Raw genomic sequence first — 21,537 nt, forward strand, 5'->3', positions numbered from 1 at the left:
CCTATTATCATTCCAAAATAATTACAATGCCACAAAATAATTAAATTTACTTTGTTAAAAAACTGGTGTAGAAGGAAAAACAAATATGGAAAAATAAAGTATGATTGAAATAAAGTGAGAGCATATTAGAAAAATTGTTTAGTGTTGTCTATGTGAATTAATGTTTCAACAAATACATTTCGTGAATAAATTGTGGTGGACATGGCCTGTTGCTTGTACTTCTTGTTTCTTTCCTTTCTTTAAAAAAAGAAACTAAATTAAATTAACAAATTATAATTTATCCCACCCAAGTGAAATAAATAAACATTCACTTAAACCAATAAGTTAACTCTGGATACCAGAAATGGACCTGTACCATTTACCAAAATAAGAAAGCATAGCTAATGAATCAATGATCAACATAAATAATTGATGAATTGAGGGCTCAGCATAAATCAAAATGTGATGTCCATCTTCCCAGTGATAAGGAGGAGGGACAGTCTGTATTCTCTATTACAGTATTCCGTACAATATTGTCTTTAACAGGTAAAAATTTTCTTGCTTCTGTAAGATATTAAGTCACAGAATAAAATAATTTTAGGAGAGAACTCTCCAGTCACATTTTGTTCCCCTCATCCTACAGATGAGGTCACAGATTCAAGAAAGTAAAGACATTTAGTAACACACAAATAAAGGGAAAGAGAGCCTACAACTTTGTATTGTGTTTAGACATGGATTGGTTGCCAAGTAGAAACCTTCTCATTGCTCCTCACATTTCTATTCAGAAACTTTTCTATTTCTTTCATTTTTAAAAACATTGTCTTTTGAAAGTGGTGAATTATAATGCATGAAAAATAACATTACCGTATTGTCTCCAGTCCACAGTAGGGGGTAGGTGCTGCCACAAAATAAGGTTGTTTAGATGATTTAAGTAGGAAGGTAGGGAATGAAAACCCTTCTGATTATACCATACCTAAAAAAAGAAAGATAATTTAATGGCTGTCACGAAATTAATTCTTAAGTCTGTTTGTCAACTATTCTGGGATGTAAGGAACGTATGTGTCAATTAACTTCCAAGGCACCTGAGTGCAGGATTCAAAGTAATGTTCCTGCATGGCTGATAGTGAGCAGTCAATTCCAGTCTGCTAATTTTATATTTATCTCCAGCATATAATTTACAGCTAAAAATAGATTAATTTTCCCCAGAACAAATGTGAATGTTGCTCTATAATTATTTTCTTACAAGAATAAAGGAACAAAAGCCTATCATTTTTTTTTCTTTCTCAGTTAGTAAGCTAATGAAATTTGACCTGCAAATTAAAAGTGTGGAAGATGATCAGAAAAAAAAATGATTACTTTCCAATTAATAACTGAACATGGAACATTATTTCTCAAAATAAACTGAACTGAACATTTGCTGAGCGTGGAGAATAAAGTAGCATGCCTGTCAAGAGAAAGGTGAAAATAAGAGAAAGACAATGTTATTAAAGCTGGAATAAGAAGCATCACAAAAAAACACTAATCAAACCATCAGTATCTATATTTCAAAGTATCAATATTTTAATAAAAATGAAAATATATTATTATTTAAAAAGCAAGTGAGTGTCTTCAACAAGTATGATGACTCCAGCGGATGCATTTTGGTCTTAATTCAATTGACTGAACAGCTCATTTCTCTACAAGAGGCTGCCTTTTGTGACAGATAATCTACTTGGTAGAATTAGAGCTGCCTCACAGCAAGTTAAGGCTTGGAGGAACCTATTCAAGTTGTCGTAGTTTATGCAAACTTTGGACCAGATCTCAAATCCCTTCCAACTTGAGGGCTTCCAATCTATTTTCTTTCCATCCCTTCATGCTATAACTAATTATTTTTTAACCAGAGTCTTGTGTGGCAGCTATTGTGTTCCTAGAAACAGCTAAGTAATGAAATATTGATCATATAGTTAAAAAACTAAAAAGAGAAAAAACAAAAAAACCCTACTACACAAGACAGTGTTCCCCAATTCTTTCTCAAATAGCCCACCTCTTCAGGCAATTCAGAAAGCAGACCTCATCTTCCACACCACTCATTTTTAAATATTTTCTTAAGTTCACAGAGAAATCCTTGCCAATCATTTTTTTAAACCCCAAGGGGAAGAAGTGCAGCTTGAGATCCACTAACTACAGAACTGTGAGTGTTCAAGGCTATGCCTAAACAGAGTGGGATTTTGTGACCAAAAAAAAAAAAAAAAATCTAAAGCAACGTAGACACATAATTCTCCAAAGTAGGGTAAATTCCGAGTTCCTTTGTGGAAAAGTCAAAAGTGAACTGAAGGAGTTTATGTCATATATCAGAGGTGTGTCCATGTCATCCACCCACACAGCTCTGTACTGTCACCCTCTGAGGTCTCACCCATGCCACCCTTCCCCCTCATATACACACACCTACACAGGCACTAGCCAGATTTCTGGAAATGATAGAAACTCAGGATTCTATTGAAGTTAAGGGACAGGCTAATCTGGTAGAAAAGCCCACTGCATGTGGAAAGTGGAACCTCCCACTAGCCCAATCTGTGACCTCCTTCTCCCCCAAGTCTTGATTCCCTTAACTGTTCAAATGAAGGGAAAAAATAGAAGACACAGTGATAGTCCCTGCCCTGAATTAAGGTTTTTTAAATTTTGTTTTGTTTTATTATTTTAATTTTTGTTTTAAAAGTAGAGTGATTAAAAAAAAACTTAAAAATGACACCACATTACCGTACAGAAACAAAAGCAGAGCTTCTTTGGCAGAATGGAGGAACTGGAAAGACAGCAGGCTGCCTGCTCAGCCTCCCTGGTTTCACCCTTTGTAGACTCTGAGACTTCTGTTTGTGTTTGTTTGGTTTTTGTTTTGTTTTGTTTTGTTGTGTTTTTTTGAGACAGAGTTTTGCTCTTGTTGCCCGGGCTAGAGTGCAATGGCATGAACTCAGCTCACTGCAACCTCTGTCTCCAAAGTTCAAGCAATTCTCTTGCCTTAGCGTCCCGAGTAGCTGGCATTACAGGCATGTGCCACTACACCCGGCTAATTTTGTATTTTTAGTAGAGACAGCGTTTCTCCATGTTGGTCAGGCTGGTCTCAAACTCCTGACCTCAGGTGACCCACCCACCTTGGACTCCCAAAGTGCTGGGATTACAGGCAGGAGCCACTGCACCTGGCCGAAACTTCTGTTCGTGATTGTTAAGGGTCCTAGTTCTTCACCATCCCTGTATCCACATGCTTTGCTATATGATTTTCATGCCCTCCCATTCTGATGCTGTGCTTGGCCATGTGACTTGCTATGGCCAATAGAATGTGGCACAATTGAGAGGCACATGTATGTTCCTGAAGTCTCCCTTATGCCTCTGCTATCACTGTGGGAGCATGGACAGACTAATCTGCTGGAGGATCAGATGCAACAGTGGAGCTGAGACCTCCACTGTCATCCCAGCTGAAGCCAATACCACATACATGTTCATTCCTGGCCAAGATCAGTCCAGCCCAGTCTGTATTAGCAAAACCTCACAAACCCGTGAGCTAAATGAACATCCATTGTGGAGGCCACTGAGTTTTGAAATTGTTGTTATAGAGCATTATTATGGCAATAGAATACCAATACAGTGATTTACACTGGAATGGGGTGTTACTGTACCAAAAACTGAAAATAGTTGGCGTTGCTTTTGAGACCAGCAAGCTGGGGGACAAAGATACAATTAGAGAGGCCTGGAAATACATGATAAAATATTTAGGAATACTGGGGAAAAATAATAAAAAACAAACTGCTATAAATAATTGAAAAAAGGGTGACACATATTACAGTGTGAAAATAGTGGGTAATGTCACCTGTATTAACTTCAAAGATGGAAATGGTGCCCAATAAACATCTTGACCTGAGTATGGAGCTCTCTAGAGAGAATGTTGAAAGACATGGCCTCAGAAGAAAGATCAAGTCAAGGGTGTGATTGTAAGAGCTTTGTTGAGATCTTCAAAGAATGATGCCGCTAAGAGACTCTCTCAGGGGGACACAGGGCTTTTAGGAACCTAAAGAGTGTTGTCCTCTAGTATTCTGGCATTCCTCAAATGCCACTAATTAATTTTAGAGAGAGCAGCATATCTCAACAAGGTCATGAGAGTAGCTTGTGGATCTCAGTTAGAAAACTAGAAAGCCTAGAATGCTTTATAGGAAGCTCTATCAAGAAGGTACCCCAGGCTGGAATACATGTAAAATGTAAATAGCTCTAAGAACCCAGCTGTCCACAGGCAGGAAGCAGGCTGAGAGCTACTCAAAAGGCATATTTCAAAGTATCTTCACACATAGCTATGGAGGGCAACGGAAGGGGAAGCACCTGGCAGAGTAGAGTTAAGAGTCATTGCAGATGATGAGCTGGGGAACATTCCCAGGACCCAGAACCAGGGCCTGGCTAAGGAGCATCCCAAATACCCCACAGATAGTGGGGCCTGGCACCATCTGTTATGCACAGCCCACAGCAGCACAATCCCACAGACTCATGAGCGAAATGCATGTTTACTCTTGATGCTACTAACGGTTTGCAGTTGTTTGCGATATAGCATCATTTTGGCAATAAATGATTGACTTGCAGAGCTCCAAGGAACAGATTTTAAAATGTTCTTGAACTCCTGATCGGTTCCTTTATAAACTGGCCTTTACTTGAGCAAGGTTTTGTAAATTCTTTAAGTAATAAATGCATACTTTGTGATGATCTTAAAGTTAGCATTCAGGACTTAACAGAATTCAAAGAAAAAGCTTTTCTTTCTTTCTTTTTCTTTTTCTCCCAAGAATGGTTTTCTAAAACTAGGCTGTGTTCTGGAAATAAGCTGTGGGATTTCCTTCTCTACCAGTCCACAAGTCACGAAGTGATAAAGTCCAATAAATGAAATAGAAAATTAATCTTCTTTTAGGAACATACTATGACACCTCAAAACAGACCTTTCATCTCAGGAATAACAGCCCCTTAGAAAAGTAACTAAGTAGCTATAAGAGGAAAAAAAAACACTCAGTGGATATTCAAATATATAAAATTCCATAGGAAAACAGAATTATGCAAAAAAACAAAAGGGAAAATGTGTTTGGCTTCTTTAACTGAAGTGTGTAAGTTCTAAAGAGTGTTTTGATTAAACAAGCTAAACACTCAAGATGTGAATGATAGAACTCATAAAGGTCACACAAGAGACATTCTACAAGATAATGAACCATACATTAAGCCTATTCATATGCAAAATTTCATGTTTTCCTTCAGAAGGACTATGAAAATTATATCATCTATGTCGATGAAAGTAGCCTAAAGGCTGAAAGAAAACGCTGGTCATTAATTACGGAAAGATAAATGCAATCATTTGAAGCAGTATCAGCCGCCAGCAGTTCTGGTGAGTATTTCAAATAATAGATTGCCGTTTACACCCCACAACAATGTGGAGTTCCTTGGCTTGCTGGAGAAGCGCTCACTCCCCAAAGGGTCAAGTATAATTCACCTGCATGCTTGTGCCTGTCGAAGGACATGTAAATAACATTAAAAACTTCAGCAATCACCACTCAAACATGTCAGTACAGAAGACTCATCTAAACAAAGACAAAAAGTTAGAGATGTGAGGAGAACACACAAATCCCCAGCCACTCATCACTGAACAAGAGGCCCGTGCCTCAGACACTTCAAAGCAAAGACACAACCATCTCCTATGAATACGTAAGAAGGGTTTAGATTGGGATAGATTAAAAAGTCGGAATATTTGTAGAGGAAATGAACAGATTCCTTCTACTAATTAGGTATATTTTCATAATGGCCACATAATGTGTTCCAATATATGTCCGCAAATTTATTTTTCTATCAAGTTATTAATAATGATATTTTCATATCGAGGTACAAATCTTCATGCATGTGTGTTGCCTTTAGAAGGAAAAGGGATTTGAACAAACCTCAGCTGTTGGAGAGATTCCTGAATCGTCTACACTATGACTGGAAATTTTTCCCAGGGATTACACTGTAATGCATGACTGTTAAAATTTTGTTTAGGGATTACATTGTGAAGTATGACTGTCTCGTCAGGGATGACATTGTGAAGCACCTGTAAGAACTTTCATTTCACTGAATAAACCTCCAACATGTGCATGTCTTTATCCCAATAAGCTCCTTCAGGTTCACATGAACCATGCAAGTCCCCATTACAGAAGAGAGAGAGTGCCTTCCTGGGCTCATGGAGATTGTTCTTCTTCTCATAGTTCCACAAATGGCTCATGAGTAGACACAACATCCACACACTACAGAATGAAATGTCTATACTGATATGCTAATAAGAACTCACACTCCCTCTCCTGCAGTGGACTTAACTTCCTCCCACAATCTACCCTTTTCTGATTTCTCTCTCAGTCAAACACAATACTATTTCTCCAGTCATGGAGACTGAATGCTTTGAATCTTTCTGCTTTCCCCATTTTCAAGTAGTGTTGACTTTTTTCCTTAAATAACAACAACTCACTGTTGGGTTCACCACTTCTCTATTCCTACTGATGGATCAAGGCATCTTTCCTCTATCCCAGTCCTCATTCTCTCACATCTGAAGAATCCCCCACCTAGTCTCTTTAATTCCAAGGGGACCATTCCTAATTCACAGGAATAGTCCTGGCAGGGCTTGAAAATCCAGGACTTCTAAGAGTAGCTCTGTGTAACTGCTGCTTTCTTTGTGTCATCTCCAGGCCTATCTATCCAGCCTTCTGGAAGACAAGGCATTTACATTCATGAATGGAAGTACTCCTTGGCCAGCAAAGAAACTAGTGATATTTCCAATTATCACAACTATGAATATCTTTAAAAATAGATTTTTCCACCACTTTATATTTACTAGGTGAAGTCCTCTCTTAACAAAAAGCAAAAATCTATTTCCTCTATTTCTAAAGAAAAACAAGTCATTTTTTTTCAAGACAATGTTTACATACACTTTTCCTTAATGCTTAGTAACAAGTGCTGGGATTTAATCTGGTCCTTCCCAACCCTGTGCTCAAAATTATATTTGAATGTTGAGTTTTCCTAAATACTTTCTAAAACAGGAAAAAATAAAAAAATACGATTACCTTTGCCAGAGTTTGGGGTTTTGATATTTTTGCATTTGCACCTCCAGCTTCACTGGGGATTTGTACTCCAAAAGACCAACCTCCAAGCCTGTTAACAATGAACATTGTGTTAGTGCTTCAACCACAGAGCACCAGGACTTCTAACCAGAGGGTGTTCATTACTAACCCCACCAGGTACAGCAGTCTTAGGACAGTAGCCAGCTGAGCATCTGTGGTCTGTGACATGAACACACAGGCAGAGGCGCTGTGCTGATGGAAGTTGCCTGGCTCCCAAGCCAGGCAAAATAGAAGGCACTGATAATTGAGAAGGTCTGGGTAAGGCTGGCTACATTAGAAAGTGTACTTGTCATGCCTTACTGTCTTGTTAGGAAATACATGCCATGTAACAGGTAGGGCTTGATCATCAGCACTGTTATTATTTTAATTAATGGTCATTCCCTCTACAAATCCATTATTCAGAATTTCTTGGGCTAGGTGTAATCCCAGCACGTTGGGAGGCCGAGGCAGGTGGATCACCTGAGGTCAGGAGTTTGAGACCAGCCTGGCCAATATGGTGAAACCCTGTCTGTTTCTGTATTTTGTAAAAATACAAAAAAAATCAGCTGGGCATGGTAGCAGGCACCTGTAATCCCAGCTACTCAGGAGGCTGAGGAAAGAGAATCGCTTGAACCCAGGAGGCAGAGGTTACGGAGGACATCATGCCATTGCACTCCAGCCTAGACAACAGAGCAAGACTCTATCTCCAAAAAAAAAAAAAAAAAAAAAAAAAAAAAAAAGAATTTCTTAATAGTGGTCATAATCTTTTGAGCCACTCTGGTTTGTCTTCCCTACTCTACTTCTTGAATCTTCCACTCAAATCTTGCCTGGTTCAGGAAGGCATTCCAGACAGTTTCAGATGGGTTAGATGTTCTTTGTCTTTTGACAATACCCTACATTTCTATCCATTGTTATCAATTACCACACAGGATTTTATTGTCTATTTGCTAGTTTATCTTTATGCAGCTCTGTGAATTTTTCCTGGGTGGAAATTATACCTTTTATTTTTATATCTCCATGAGTTGCACAGTATCCTGTATCTATTCAACTTCAAAAAAAAGTTAACATTTAAAAAATGTAATGTTAACTATTATATAAATAAATTTTGTCTTCCACTCACTAGATAAAAGGAGACTAAAGAATAGTTTTCTCTTCTATCATAGTGTTCTAATCTCAGCAAAAATTCAGACAAAGGAATAAACACACAGTCCCAACTGGCTCAATTGAATACATTCATTCATTTAATAGATACTGATTGAATATCTTTGATGTGTCAGATAATATTCTAAGTTCTGGGCACACAAGCTCCCACCTTCAAAAAGCTAACCATCAGCTCACACCTGTAATCCTAGCACTTTGGGAGCCCGAGGCGGGAGGATCACCTGAGATCAGAAGTTAGAGACCAGCCTGACCAATATGGTGAAACCCTGCCTCTACTAAAAATACAAAAAAATTAGCCAGGTGTGGTGGCAGGCGCCTGTAGACCCAGCTACTCGGGAGGCTGAGGCACGAGAATCACTTGAACCTGGGAGATGGAGCTTACAGTGAGCCAAGATTGTGCCACTGCACTCCAGCTTGGGTGACAGAGCGAGACTCCATCTCCAAAAAAAAAGAAAAACAAAAGAAGAAGCTAACCATCAGAGTTAGAACAGAAAACCAGAGATTCTAGTATATGTTGAAAGACATTAAGAGGTGGGGCAGCAGAAGAGAGGCAGGCAAACCCCAGTGGGGCAGCTAGAGGGCAGTAGAGAGTGCCAGACAATACGGTCAGCCTATGGGATGCCTTCATACGTGAAGCAATATAATACATTTGGGGACATGGGAAAATTACAATGGGCAGATGTTATTAAGATTCAAAGCAATGAGAAGCACTCACTGCTGATCTTCCTTATCTGGATTCACCCCCTTAGTCTCAAGGAAATTCAACACAACACAAAAGGTTTCCCAAAAATTGCCCAAGAGGAATTTCAAAATGCTAGTTGTACCCAGGTTCCCATATTGAATGCTGCATAATAGAGAGAATTCTAAAATAAGGCCTTTCTTTCATTACGCTGTAAACTTACTCTAAAATAAGGCCTTTCTTTCATTATGCTGTAAACTTATCTGCTCTTATCCCCTAAAGCAGTAAAACAGCTTCTGGTTCTCAATCTCAATTGATAGGATTTCCCCCAGCACTTAAAAGAGTGAAAGTCAGCAGTAAGGAATCTTATTAAGGTCCATGGCATCTATGTGGAATTTTTATGAGCACCAAGGTCAGTCTTAGATTTTTGAGTTTTTAAGAACATTAGCATTTAAAACAATAAGTTTTCCATAGTAATCCAAACACAAAAAAAGACCCAGCAACAGTATTGAACACACCTTGGTCTTTCAGATGGCGCCAGCAAGTACTCCTCCATATTGAAGCCTGAGAGATTCAACAGTGTGTGGCCCAGGTGGTTGGTCAGGTAGGGAGCACTGGCACTTCTATTTGGACACTTCTGAAATTGTTTTCAAAAAGATAAAAACAAAAACTTTTTTATAACTCACAAACTGGTTCACTGACATTACTTGAAACTACAGGTGACTTTTCTCTAGCTTTCAATTTTTAATAAATTATCTGCAGCCTTTTATATGTTCTGATTTCTAAAATCTCTTTTAGAGTCACATACATTTGAGAATTATACCAGAATACCTCTGTGACTTTTGCAGTCAATTATACCTGAGAACTTCAAATCTTTTTCTGTATGTAAGTTTGGGCAGATTTATAAAAACTAAAAAGAAAAAAAAATGTTTTCACTAAGGTGATCTTGCATTTGATGAACCTGAAAGAGAGTCAGAGACAACTAGTGGGAGGCAGATAAGCAGGATAATTCAAAGGCGTGTGTCTCTTTCATAAGGGTCTAAAGTAGAAATCAAACAACTTTTCTCCAGCAACTCACCAGCATGCCAACACCAGCTCTGCATTATGGAATAATCACCTAACAAGGTAGGAGGTGGTGATCAACACAACACAAAACCCAGGCCACTGGAGGCTGCGCAATGATGTGCTCTGCCCTGCCACAGACCAGCTGTAGAGTTAATGTGCTTTGTTTCCATCTCTCAAACACTCAGAAAAGATGATATATTAAAATAGGAAACAACTCTGTCTCTGAGTCTTTTGTTATCAAAATGCCAGGGGTTTGGTCTTGCTGCACAGAAAGCCAATCACTGAGAAAATGAGTGTTGCCAGGGAGGAAGCTTTTAGCTGAGCTCTGCAGCAGAGGAGAATGAAAGAGAAAGTCTCAAATCCATCCCCTTAACCATCTAAAATTGGTGGGGGTTATATGGAGGGGAAAATGGGAAAAGAGGAATGAAGGAGGGGTAAGGAAGCAATCATGATGGATGAGGTGTCTGGAGTCTCATTTTCTGAACTCAGAGATCTAATGTATTTCAGTCCCTTGCCTGAGGATCAGTTTCTTGAGTAAGAAACTCAGGTGAGACAAACGTAAGTTTCAAGTTTTAAGACCAGGAAGGGTCCATTTCTATGTTTGTTCGAAAATCCATAAATATTACTTCTAAGAGACATTTGGGCCAGTTTCACATTCATTACAGCTTTGGAAGCTTGTCTGCTTATTTGCAAAATGAAAATGAAAACAGGCTTACCTAAATGCATGGATTTGCTGTTAGGTTCAGATACACATGAAAGAACTACAGCAAAGTAAGAAGGGCAATATACATTTAAGATACTACTTTCAGGGTCTTGAAAGAAAGGCTTGAGGAAAGATACTAAAAAGAATAATAATTGTTGTACATAATAATTCAGCAAGACTCTCACTTATTTGTGGAATCTAAAAAAGTCAAACTCATAGGAACAGAGAGTAAAATGGTGATTGGCAGAGAGGATGTTGGTCAATGGATACAAAATTTCAGCTAAACAGGAGGCAAAAGTACAAGAGATCTATTGTACAACATAATGACCAAAATTAGTAACAATGTATTGTACCTTGAAAATTGCTAAAAGAGCCAGTCGAGTGGCTCACACTTGTAATCCCAGCACATTGGGAGGCGGAGGTGGGTGGATCACTTGAGGTCAGGAGTTTGAGACCAGCCTAGGCAACATGATGAAACCCCATCTCTAATAAAAATGCAAAAATTAGCAGGGCATGGTAGCACGATCCTGTTGTTCCAGCTACTCGGGAGGCTGAGGCAGGAGAATTGCTTGAACCTGGGAGGCAGAGGTTGCAGTGAGCCAAGATGGCACCACTGCACTCCAGCCTGGGGTGACAGAGCAAGACTACAACTCAAAAAAAAAGAGTAGATTTTAAGTATCCTCAACACACACAAACACATGCACACAAATAGTAATGTTGGGGCTCAGGAACCAATACCCCAAAATATGGTGCTTTCACACGCTGAGCTGAAGAAGCTTCAAGGTCTCTCTGACCTCCCTCCTACCCACCATCTCTCCCAAAGCACAGGATGAAGTTGAAATTCTTTACCTACCTAAGATCTAGACTCACCAAGGAGAATGTTTTATTTCTTCTCCTCCCTGTAAGACCAAGAATGTAACCATACCTAAACAGACAGTGTCTGTTCCAAGATCCATTTATTCTCTATTGCAATCTTTTATTGTCCAAATACAGGATTCGTCTTCTCCCCCCATAAACTGATTTGCCAGGATCCAAGGCCCTATTCTTTCTGTAAACTTGAGATGATATATAAACTTCTGAACTTCATTGGGGGATAGATAATCACTCTGTAATTCTCCGCCTGTACATGTTAAAAGAATTCATATGCCTTTTCTCCAATTAATCTGCTTTTATGAGTTGATTTTTTAGCAAACCTACAGAGGATGAAGGGCAAGTTTTCCTGTGGCCCTACAATAAGTACATGAGGTAGCACATATATTAAAAAGCTGGATTTAGCCTTTCCATAATGGGTATGTGTGATTTTATATATGTGTGTGTGTGTGTGTATACACATATATGATATATATGTATATATACATGTATCATATATGTATATATAATATCATACCATTTTATGTATTATATCTATAATATCATGATATATGATATGCTGTAACCACAAATATATGTAACTTCTGCTTCTCAATTAAAATAAATAAATAAATCAGCCAACCTTGATGAACATAACAGCCTCTAAAGTTTCCCTACCTCCAGCTTTCCTCTCTCCAACTCACTTTACCACCCCCCATACCTATCAAGATACATCCTTCTTAAATGGTGTTTTCAGTTAGATGATTTTCTTGCTAAAAAAAAATCCAATTATTATCAAGAATTCAGGTCTACTAGAAAATATCCTTGGTCTCATTCTAACCATTATCTGTGTAGGTGTCCCCAAATACACCCTCTGTATTAAACTGAATATTGACCGCCCCTCCACCAAAATATCAGGCCCTCATCTCTGGACTCTTTAAATGCTACTTTGTATCTTGACGATGTTATTAAGTTATAGATCTTGAGTCCAGAAGATTATCCTGGATTGTGACAGTACGCCCTCATGCAGTCACCTTGTAACTGAGCTGCTTAGCAGTTTAGCCTCAAACAACATTTTAAAATGTTTTATCCTTTCCCTTTTCTTCTTTCCCCTCCAGTTTCAAGATGTAGCTCTGAGATAAACTTTACAGCCTGGAAATGTTTTCTTTCTCTTTCCTTTCCCACTTCATGCCCCCATGCCTTATGCACATTTATTTAACTAGATGCTTGTTAAGCACACGCCACGCTCACTTATCTGGTCATATATTTCCTTAGAAGCTTCAGGGTACTAGACACCTCTGAAAATCTGTCCCCAACAAAAGATTACTTCAAGGCCGGAACCCATTCCCAGCTGAAGACTGACTATAAGATTGACTGTGATTAGTTTATAACCTGGCAGGATCCACGACGGGGTCAGCCTCTTCACCAAATGAAACAATAATTCAAGATGAGCCATTGGAGTAAGTCACCCCTCCTGGGACCTCCTAGCTCCCCCTCTCCCCAACCCCCAACTTACCACCCCTGCCTCTTCTGCATTCCAAACCCTTTCTTTAAAAAACCCTGTGTTCCCTCCACAAATTACAGCGGAATTACTTTCTGCTCTTCCCCTTGCTGGCACAGATAATAAAGTCTTGCTCACTTTTAATCAGCTCGTTATTATTTTGGCGTCTTTCTACAAGCAGCGAGCAGCCAGGCCCTTTTGCTGGTTACAACCTGTGCTACTGTGAGAGGGAGGGAGAGGAGGACTAGACAGAGAAAGAAGGGGAGGAGGCACTGTGACAATGGAGATAGAGATGTGTGTAATGTCACCAGTGGCCAAGGAAGGCCAGAAACAAGAGAAGCTGGAGGAGGAAAAGGGCAGATTGTCCTCAAGAGTCTTCAGACACCTTAATTTCACTCCAGTGACACTGACTTCAGACTTCCAGCCTCCAGAACTGTGTGAGAACAAACTCATGTTTTCTTAAGCCACCAACTGTGTGATAATTTATTACCTCAGCAACAAGAAACAAATATGCCCTCCACCTATTCTGTATGAAGCCACACTCACTCCCAATGACATGTTTTGGGTCATAGTGTTGGTATCCACTAGAGCTCAGATCCTAAAAATCCCTGTTTGTTCTTTAGAGTTAGCTCAATTCCTGTTCCCCTTTGAGCCTTTTCTAATGGTGTCTCTTCCAAATCATGTTTTCATCCTCAGAAGAACTAACCATAGAACTTTTTTGTAGGTTTGGAGAGAGCCACAGCACATTTGATAAAACATGAGGAAATTGGTTGGGCGTGGTGGCTCACACCTGCAATCCCAGCACTTTGGGAGGCCAAGGCAGGTGGATCACGAGGTCAGGAATCCGAGACCAGCCTGGCCAAGATGGTGAAACCCCATCTGTAATAAAAATACAGAAATTAGCCGGGCACGGTGGCGCATGCCTGTAATCTCAGCTACTCAGGAGGCTGAGGCAGAAAAATCGCTTGAACCCAGGAGGCGGAGGTGTCAGTGAGTCGAGATCACACCACTGCCCTCTAGCCTGGGTGACTGAGCATGACTCTGTCTCAAAAAAAAAAAAAAAAAAAAAAATTGAGGAAATTGACATGCCCTTGCAGACCCAGGGCTTCTGGATAGCACACATGTATTTAAGGAGAGAGAAATATTTTTCCTTCTGACAAAACACAGTCAACTTGGCTCAATATGAACACTAAAGACCAGAGAACTGGCCTTGGGTCTATAGGCCTTCCTTCCACACAGTTTTGTGTACATCTCCTTTGAGACAACCCCGAAGAGTAGCCACACCCATTGCTTAGGACTTTCATTAACTCCACCTCAACTCCCTCTCTCCTGAGGTTCTCTGATTTCTAACGTGTGGTCCAGCATTTCTCAAAGTGCATCCCGAGAAACACTGGTGCCACAAAAGGGAAGGACTCTTCAGTCAAATTTGCAGAAAATGCTGCATCTACTCCACTGTCAATTCAAGGACAATTTCATTATCACCAAATAGCTTCTTAGAAGAGCTGTGGCAAAGATACCTGCTTAATACTGCTTTATCCAGCATTTGCGAAACTTATTTGACTATGGAACTTTTTCAGGTAAAACCTTTTTTCTTACATATTACTGAAATCTCACAGTTCATGTGAGTTGAAGTGAATTTAGGAACATAAACACCAATCATTCTGATATTTACCCAGTCTAATCCCAATAGGCCTTAGGTACTAAAAGCTACTAGTATAGCAGAAAGATCAAATCAAGGCTAGAGAATAAGAGCATGATGTAAAAAATTAGAGATCTCATGAGTGTTGAGGCATAGAAAACGATCCCCCAAAATATGGCGCTCGTGCATGCTGGGCATTTTTATCAATTGAAAGGCCTCAGAAATAACCCTCAGAATCAAGGTCCCTGGAACCTTGTCTTGTTCCTCCTCCATTCCAATTGTCTTTGGAATTTCCATATCTGAACAAAAAACTCCTCACCAAAGGAAACACATAGGTCCCCAATCCCCTCCCTGAAATCTCATTATCTAGTTCAGAAAAGAAGAGTGAAGAATGCAACCATGCTTGGATGGACTTTTTCACAAGATAATGCCCGACTTTTGGGCTCACTCAAATTCCAGGAGAATCATCTACAAGCTAATTTCTGTCTCCCTGGCCCATTCTTTCTCTGTAAAAATCATTTCCTGCCCCTAAAAGAATTATCCACATTTCCCATCTCTTCTCCCTCCCTGTGAAAAGGGTATAGAAATTTCTGTACCTCTTTGGGGGTTTGGGGTAATTACTCTGTGATATGATTCTCCCATGCACATTAACACATTTGTATGATATTTCCCCAGTTAACCTGGCTTTTGTCAATTGATTTTCAGTGAAGCTTCAGAGGGTGAAAGGGAAGTTTGCCTTTTGCCCCTAAAGTGAATAAATGGAAAAACAAGACCAAGGGAAAAAAACAATAATTATGTATTTAAAAAAAAAGATAACTGATCACTGCAAAGGATCACCAAATGTAGCTGAGTTTATTGACAGCTGGGGCCAAGAGGGAAACATGGAGAGTTTCAAAACCTTTCCCATATCAACCAACACTCTGAGTGTTCACTAACGGTGCTGTGTCATTATTCCCGCTTACATGTATATCTTTCATCTAAGAGAAGAAAGCAGACTAGTTCCTCCAAAAGCAAGCCTTCTAAAATCTCTAGAAAAAAGACAAACAAAAAAACTTTTTATCTGAGGAATGTGAGCTCCCTTTAAATAATCAGGCGCAGAGAGGCACTGGAGTGAGACAGCAGTCACACTCCACCCATCCCCCTTGAGCTAAGCAATCATTTCTAAGCAGCTCGCTATATGGACCCTAGGCTGAGTGCCACCACCAGAGCTATAAAGTAACCTAACAATGCCAGTGAGAATCCCTGACAAATGACTTTTGTAATCACCCACTCTCCTGATTCATTCTTTTTTCTTTAATAAATTATGAGAGAGAAGGAAGGAAGAAACTGGCTAAGCAGATAGTTAGGGCAAGGTCCTCAGCGGCATTTATTTTCTAACAAAGAGCAGCCTGAAAGTTCGGGATGCAAACATAGATAGGGAGATGAATTCCCGCACAGAAAGGGGCCTCCTGTGTAGTCAGCAAGTTTCACTGACATACAGTGGGCCCCAGTGAGCACATTCCTTTCCCTTTTCGACATACTCACATAAGGAAGCTTGCACGGGGGGCTTGCTTGGAACATGGCTGCAACACTACAGATAAGAAGAGCTACCCTGGGCCAGGCACATCCACCTTGAAGGGTAATATGGTTTGGCTCTATGTCCTCACCCAAATCTCATCTTGATTTGTACTCCCACATGTTGTGGGAGGGACCCCAATGGGAGATAACTGAACACGGGGGTGGTTCCCCCTTATTGTTCTCATGGTAGTGAATAACTCCCATGAGACCTGATGGTTTGATAAGGGGAAACCCATTTCCCTTGGTTCTCATTCTCTCTCTTGCTGCTGCCATGTAAAAAGTGCCTTTCACCTTCCACCATGATTGTGAGGCCTCCCCAGCCATGTAGAGCTGTAAGTCCAGTAAACCTCTTTCTTTTGTTAATTGCCCAGTCTCGGGTATGCCTTTATCAGCAGCATGAAAACGGATTAATAAAAAGGGTTCCGCCCCTAATGCATGCACAGTAGGAGGAGATAAGCAATATGGAGTAACTTAGGCTAAGGACCTGCATGTGCACTAAACAGATGGGGTGGGGACTGCCAGGGATTCACGCCTTATGGAAATGACACACCTAGCCCTAACCAGTTTTTTGAGCCCTATATAAATGGAGCACCCTTCCCTGCTACTTTTTTTTATTAAAACCATTGCACTTCACTGTAAAATGACAACCCTTTTTTGAGATCCCTCTCTGCAGCAGAGAGTTTTCTCTCTTTCTTTCACTTATTACATTTCTGCTCTAAGCTCACTCTTGGTGTTTCCATATCCTTGACTTCCTTGGCCATGAGACAAATAACTTCATTTGACACCCTAGACAATAAGGCCATTTCACTTGAGCTTCTTTTTTCTTCTCTGGAGCACTTCCAAAGATAATTTGGAAGTGTGTCCCACATAGCTGTCCTCACCTTTGGCTCAAATAAACTCTCTACCTATAATAATGTATCTCAGTTTCTTCCCTTAGGTTGACAACTATTAAAGAGAATTGCATCTCATGAACCACTAAATAGGAAGGCCCTGTAAACATGTTCTCCAAGTGGCCATTTCGATTACAGATGCTCAATTAACTTCAATATTTTTTTTCTTTTCCCTTTTTCCTATAAATTAGACCTGTCATCATACTTGCTTATTGATTGTGGCTAGCAGGTCTATGTCTTTTATTAGAGTCTGAGATTTTCTTTGAGATGAGTTCCAATCAGTTTTCCAAATAAATTTCAATTTATTCTCCTTCACAGATTAGACAGTGATGTCTCTCACCTCAATAGCAGCACACCTACTTCCACATGTTTTTGTAAGAATCAACCACAGTCAGAGAGCTAAGGGGCATCTTAGCTGTTAATATCTAGCCCAAATAAAAATATGGCAAGAACCTTGAGGTCATGCTGCCTTGAAATTTAGAAAAATTTCCTTCCATAGGGCAATTCTAGCTTCTTTATCATTACTTGAAGAATATTCATTTTCTTAATGAATGCCAGGGGAATGTTAAAGACCAAAGGCAGTAGGCAATGAAGGAGAGGGGCACTGTCAATCTATATAGCTTCTGTGTTCTCTAAATATTCACCTTATGTGATGAAACTTTTCCCAGAAACAGCTAATCCAGGAAACCAAAAAGTCATAGAGACACAGTTACAAATATGAATTTTTTTTTTTTTTTTTTTTGAGGCAGAGTCTCGCTCTGTCGCCCAGGCTGGAGTGCAGTGGCGCAATCTCGGCTCACTGCAAGCTCCGCCTCCCGGGTTCACGCCATTCTCCTGCCTCAGCCTCTCCCAGTAGCTGGGACTACAGGCGCCCGCCACCACGCCCAGCTAATTTTTTTGTATTTTTAGTGGAGACGGAGTTTCAATGTGGTCTCCATCTCCTGACCTCGTGATCCGCCCGCCGCGGCCTCCCAAAGTGCTGGGATTACAAGCGTGAGCCACCGCGCCCGGCCAAATATGAAAATTTTATAGATAGGGTAAACTCATTTTTGTCACTTGAATTTTAGACTTAAAAAGATCAAAACTGCTGCAGAAACCTACCAGGCAGCCACATGAATCCTGGAATTCCGGGTGAGAAAAGGGATCTGTGCGCCAGCATGAAGAATTCTTCCTAAGAAACAAAGGAGAGAATTGGAATGATCTTTTAGATTTACAAAGCCATTGTATTTCCATAAAAGAGAGTTTCATCAGACTAGAACAGAGTTCACAAGATAATCATCTACTGTCAAGAAGGCAGAGCTCTTACATTTGTTTTCACAGCTTGAGCTGTTAATCTGATGACAATGTTTTATTACAACACCAGCATTTCCATTATATTACATGGGGCTCACTTTTCTTACTGTACTGAGTGTATCACAGGGCTCCCTAGGACTTTCACGGTGGGGCTGGGGCTCCTGGTGGAACCTGAGGCTTCCAGTCTTATAAACAGGTACCAAGAAGCAATTAATAAACAGCAAGACGCTGATTCCTTTTTGTGGCATGACAGTAATTTAATCATCACTTAAGGAAAAACAATTTTTAAATTTCCACTTTAAACCTTTCTGGTTAAACTTTCTGTTGCAGAAAGATTGTGAAACAGAAACAGTTATGAAAACCATTTGTAGCAGTGGTTCAAAAACACATTTGTATTCCACAGTTTCCCTACCGTTTCTATTTCCTTATGAGTCCCAAACTTTAAAATATTTTTTGTAGCATTTGGAAATCAAAATTTGTTTTAGTAATGATAATTACTCTTAATTACTCAAAAATTGGAAAAGGAGGAAGAAAACTAGCATTTACCGAATTACAAGCACTGGCTAGATATTTTTACCACCATCCTTACTAGCCCTGCTTTTCAGAAGAAGAGGTGGGGTCCAGAGAGGTGAAGCAGCTGTCGAGATCCCAGCTCTATGCAAAATGTGTGCTGCTCCAATGAGAAAGCCAGTATGATAACACCAACTGAAGAAAGCCCTGCCCAGTGAAAAGAAACTTGCCGTTTCTGTTAACCAGGTTAGCAAAGGACAATGTCTATGTAATTTTTGAAACAACAAAAATAATGTAAAGATTTCTCCACACTACTTTCTTGGCTGACTAGCTTATAGGGACTCCAGTTTGAAACTTAAGAGTTTACATGGAAATAATACCTAAGAGAGTTACGTATTTAATCAGAGTACTGTATCTGATATGTACTTTTAAAAAAAAATCCATTTATACTTCTGAAACTCAGCAGGCCTTTCTTCCTTCAGATGCCTTAGATGATGGTTAACAAGTGTTTATAATTTAATATATGACTTCAAAAGATCAGTCCTCTTTTTCTCTTCCAAATCCTCCCTTATTCTTCTCCTAGGTCTTTTATAGAGTAAAAATATGTGTCCATGAGAGGTACATAATGACCCATGACAGTTTTTGAGCACTTCTCAGCCTCCAACAACTTTTGTGTTCAAACAGATTCACTAAGAAGCTGTGTGAATGTTCATAAAAGGGAGAGACAGAGGGGATGATCTATGAGAAATCAGATGTTTCTACATAATTTGTCTTTTAAAGTTTAGGAATCTAAAAATACACTTTGACTTAGCAAAGCATTTCCCTAAAGCAGCCTACAGGACACAGCTGCAGAGAGGCTGCTGGAGCAGGGTCATTTGGTCCTTCAGGTTTGGACACACTGGGTGAAATAGCTCTCTCTACTACAGGGCTGCCTGGAGTTTTCAAACACTTAAGGTGCATTTTTTTTTTTTTTTTTTTTGAGATGGAGTCTCACCCTGTCGCCCAGGCTGGAAGGCAATGGCACAATCTCAGCTCACTGCAACCTCCGCCTTCTGGGCTCAAGCGATTCTCCTGCCTCAGCCTCCCCAGTAGCTGGGATTATGGGTGCACACCACCATACCCAGATAATTTTTTGTATCTTTAGTAGAGACGGGGTTTCACCATGTTGGCCAGGCTGGTCTCAAACTCCTGACCTCGTGATCCACCCACCTCGGCCTCCCCAAAGTGCTAAGGTGCATTTTAAATCTCGAAGAGAGAGGCAGAAGCTCTAAGGAGCTACTGTCTTGAGAGTTGCTTTCTGAGGCAGGAACTTGCCTTAGGAGAACAAAAGCTCTCCACAAGAACTACCCTGCTGTTGAGGTGACTGTTCTTTCTACAGAACTGACAGCACACTGATGCAAATGAAGAAAAGCAGAGAGAGGTTCAGCAAGTTGCATGGGTCCCACAGCCAATAAGAGTGGAGCTGAGATTTTGATTCAGGTAGACTGGTCCTATATTACCCCTCTATCATGATCCCTGGTATGCACACTCTCTACACTGCTGATCCATGGCCTCACCTTTCATCTTTACAGGCCCCTAAGAGGGAATCTGTCACCAGCCATGACAGGCTCTGAAGGTCCCACCTTCTGGCTAATAATGAGCCTTCTAGATTTTCCTGAGTACGAGATGATTTATTATATCACTGCAATCTAATAACTTTCTTTTTAATTACAAAAATAAACCTTACCCATCTCCCCACTTGGCTTTTTAAATTTGATAGAAATATAAGATTTGCTACCACTTTTGTTCTGTACTAAAGCATTAACAAGAATGGGTGAGGAAAGTGACCATTTTGTATTAGAAATAGTAGGAGAATTCAACACTGAAGTGCCACCAGATATAAGCCTTGTAAAATGAAGCTAAATATCTATATCTACCCATCAGCTTCTAAAAGTTGACAACTTTAACACATTTTAAATTCTAAATTATGCATCACCTACTACTGTGAGAAAACTCATATGTTAGATTGGATTTAGACAACAGTGGATTTTTCTAGAGCTCCTCATTGTCTTCGTATGAGAGGGAGGTACAAATCAGAAGTTCAACATAGCACCATTGAGTTGACACTCAGAGTTGAGTATGTCAACGGAAAAGCAACCTATCAGTAGAATCTAATCTATAATTTTAAAATGTTTCCTCCAGTTAATTATCAAGTGATTGCCCAAGTCTTCCAAGGAGGTAAAATGTAGATATCATCAAATTTAACAGTATTTTACACTTACAGGAGGAAATCTACAGTTTTTAAGTAAAACTTTTTGCTCTGATTTGGGGTCCTAGTGAATCAAGCCCTATTTGTATAACATGGACATAAATTATTATTAATACAAGTGTTCACAGCATCTTTTCATGTACCTCTCCCCCTAGCCTTTTGTTATGCTGACCACAAAAATAGATAGAAATGATTAAATATAGAAATGAGTTAAGGATAGATTAGGTAGATTTCACAAAGAAAAGGGAGAACACAAAAACATAAATCCAGGAAGGTAGAAGAAGAATGGACAGAGGAGAAAAGCAATGAGGCTGATCTGCCGGCTGGGCTGGAGGGCAGGAGCTCATG

The 21,537-nt window shown here is 39.9% G+C and overlaps 1 protein-coding gene across 1 annotated transcript in view; it reads right to left on the reverse strand.

Moving 5' to 3' along the window:
• The window catches only part of ABCA13 (ATP binding cassette subfamily A member 13), a 489,071-nt gene that overhangs the window by 162,296 nt on the left and 305,238 nt on the right, over positions 1 to 21,537 (reverse strand). The window contains exons 45-48 of the mRNA XM_030795834.1: positions 18,240 to 18,309; positions 9,453 to 9,571; positions 7,059 to 7,146; positions 844 to 952 (exon numbers count right to left, since the gene is read on the reverse strand). Of these exons, the coding sequence (XP_030651694.1) occupies positions 844 to 952; positions 7,059 to 7,146; positions 9,453 to 9,571; positions 18,240 to 18,309 (386 nt within the window). The remainder of the gene's footprint in view (positions 1 to 843; positions 953 to 7,058; positions 7,147 to 9,452; positions 9,572 to 18,239; positions 18,310 to 21,537) is intronic.

Source organism: Nomascus leucogenys, chromosome 17 (genome assembly GCF_006542625.1).
Source record: "Nomascus leucogenys isolate Asia chromosome 17, Asia_NLE_v1, whole genome shotgun sequence".
Taxonomy (NCBI): Eukaryota; Metazoa; Chordata; class Mammalia; order Primates; family Hylobatidae; genus Nomascus; species Nomascus leucogenys.